The 2,537-nt window shown below is 40.2% G+C and overlaps 1 protein-coding gene across 1 annotated transcript; it reads right to left on the bottom strand.

Annotated features, from left to right (window-relative positions):
- On the bottom strand, nt 578-1,609 carry LOC109225035 (uncharacterized mitochondrial protein AtMg00810-like). The gene has a single exon (XM_019389627.1). It carries the CDS (start codon nt 1,607-1,609, stop codon nt 578-580), a length of 1,032 nt encoding a protein of 343 aa, XP_019245172.1.

Genomic DNA, 2,537 nt, shown 5'->3' with positions numbered 1-2,537 from the left:
AATGCCAAATGTATTTTTCTTAGAAATAATAAAATAGCTTAATATAGATATTTAAATCGAGACGAAAAGTAGAGCTTTGAACACTTAATGCGATGCGAACATTTTCTTATATAGCACTCGATCGTAATTCAGTTATTCGATTAATTCAGTTTCGCATCATGTAAGGCTTATTAAAGAAGAAGCGCTCCTGTGTGCTGAAGTTCAGAGATCGAACGCAGCAGAAAATCCTAGCTGGGAGGGAGAAGAGAGAAGAAGAAAGGAAGAGAGGAAATGAATGAAACAGTGAAACTTTCATTCTATTTGTTTCGGTCTTTACATTGATGTATATATACAAGTAGCTTAGTACTAATGTAACTAACTAACTAACCAATCGCTCTCATCATTAACCACTAACAGACTAACTAATTCGGGTATACATGAATAGACTAAACTACCCTCATGCTCAAACACTCCTCTTTCCTCAAGACTCCCCTTCAAGCTAGGTGATATGAAAACAATAAGGGCACCTAGCTTGGACATCAAATATTCATGTTGTACTTTGGTTAAGCCTTTCGTTAGAATGTCTACAAGTTGTTCCTTAGTGGCCACATACTATGTCTTCACCAGCCATTTGTATCTTTTTCCTTACGAAATGACAATCTATCTCAATGTGTTTGGTACGCTCATGGAACACTAGATTAGCAACTATTTGAATCGCTGCCTTGCTATCAGTGTGGATGTTCACAGGAAGAGCAATTGACACTTCAATATCTTTAAACAATCCAAGTATCCAAACTAACTCTGCCAGAGTTGATGCAATGCTTTTGTATTCTGATTCTGCAGAAATCCTAGAGATAGTGCTCTGCTTTTTTGACTTCCCTGACACTAGTGAGTCACCACACATAATGAAGAAGCCAGTTACTGATTTTCTAGTGAGAGGGCAAGCTGCCCAGTCAGCATCACAATAAGTTGTAATAATGTTCTTTTTCTTGGTAGACAAAAGTATGCCTTGTCCAGGCTGATTCTTCACATATCTGATTACCCTTTGTGCAACTTCAATATGAGATCTTTTGGATTTTTGCATAAACTGACTTAGTGTCTGAACACTAAAAGCTATGTATGGTCTTGTGACAGTCAGGTAGAGTAGTTTGCCTAGTAGTCTTTGATACTTTCTAGCAACTGGCAACAATTCATTATCTGTTGTGTTGTGAATGCCAGTATGTTCATCATACTCCTTTGTGGTTAGCTTAATGTTGGCTTCAATAGGTGTGACAGCTGTTTTTGCAGCTCCCAGCCCAAGTTCATAGATCAATTCCAATGTGTACTTCTTTTGGTGCATTAGAATGACTTGCTGTGACCTGGCAAACTTAATGCAAAGGAAGTATTTCAGTTCGCCTAGATCTTTCATCTTAAAATCCTGCTGCAGTTTAGCTTTGACCTCTTTTAATAGTATCAGATCAGGACCAGTGAGGAGCATGTCATCCACATACACCAAAATGACTATAGTGTTTTTGCATGTTTCGTTTATGAACAATGAGTGGTCATGTTGACTCTGCATGAAACCAAACTTCAGTAGTGCTTCAGAAAGTTTGGCATTCCACTGTCTTGGTGCCTGTTTAAGTCCATACATGATTTCGGAAGTCTGCATGCTGGTCTGCTCTCCCCCTAACTCTAAAACCCTTGAGGTAGAGTTATATAGATCTCATCATGTAGATGTCCCTACAGAAAGGCATTGCACATATCCATTTGATGGATGTGCCAATGTTCAGAAGCAGCAACAACCAGAATTGTCCTTACAGTAACCATTTTGACCACTGGTAGTCAATGCCCTCTTGTTGGCTATACCCCTTGGCCACAAGCCTAGCTTTGAACCTCTCTACCTCCCATGTGGCTTTGTATTTACTTTGTAGATCTACTTGCAGCTAATAGGTACCTTGTCATCAGGCAAAGATACCACATCCCAAGTATGGTTTGATTCTAAAGCAGCAATTACAGCTTGCATTTCATCTACCCATATGGGATCCTTGACAACTTTTTCAAATGTAGTAGGTTCTACTATAGAGAAGAAGGCAGCTAGATAACATTGGTACTTGGGAGAAAGACCATCATAGGAGATGTAGTTGGCAATAGAATACGGAACAGATTTGTGACTTGGAAGTTTCACAAAGTCCTTCAACCAGATAGGAGCCTGTTTGGTCCTCAGGGATCTTCTCAGGATAGTGGAGTTCTGATCAAGAGAGGGAACGGAAGATGACACCCCTTCAGAAGCACTAGAAAGCTACAATGGAGGCTCCTGCCTTGAGTTATTATCCTCAGGTCTGGAGCTAATAGAAATGGAAGGAGAAGGTGTCTGCCCTGAGTTACTAATCTCATATGGAGCTGAGATGTAGTCTTCACCATAAGCAGGAGAATTAGAAGACAAGAACACAGGTGGAGGTGAGGATTGAGACTCTTTAAAAGGGAAGATATCCTCCCTAAAAGAGACATCCCTGTTGATGAGGAAGCAGTTAGTGGCAAGATCCAGTGGCACATAGCCCTTTTGAGTATCAGAGAAGCCC

This window comes from Nicotiana attenuata, chromosome 4 (genome assembly GCF_001879085.1).
Source record: "Nicotiana attenuata strain UT chromosome 4, NIATTr2, whole genome shotgun sequence".
Taxonomy (NCBI): domain Eukaryota; kingdom Viridiplantae; phylum Streptophyta; class Magnoliopsida; order Solanales; family Solanaceae; genus Nicotiana; species Nicotiana attenuata.
The sequence above is the reverse complement of the archived record's forward strand: the minus strand, read 5'-3'. Positions and strand labels throughout refer to the sequence as shown.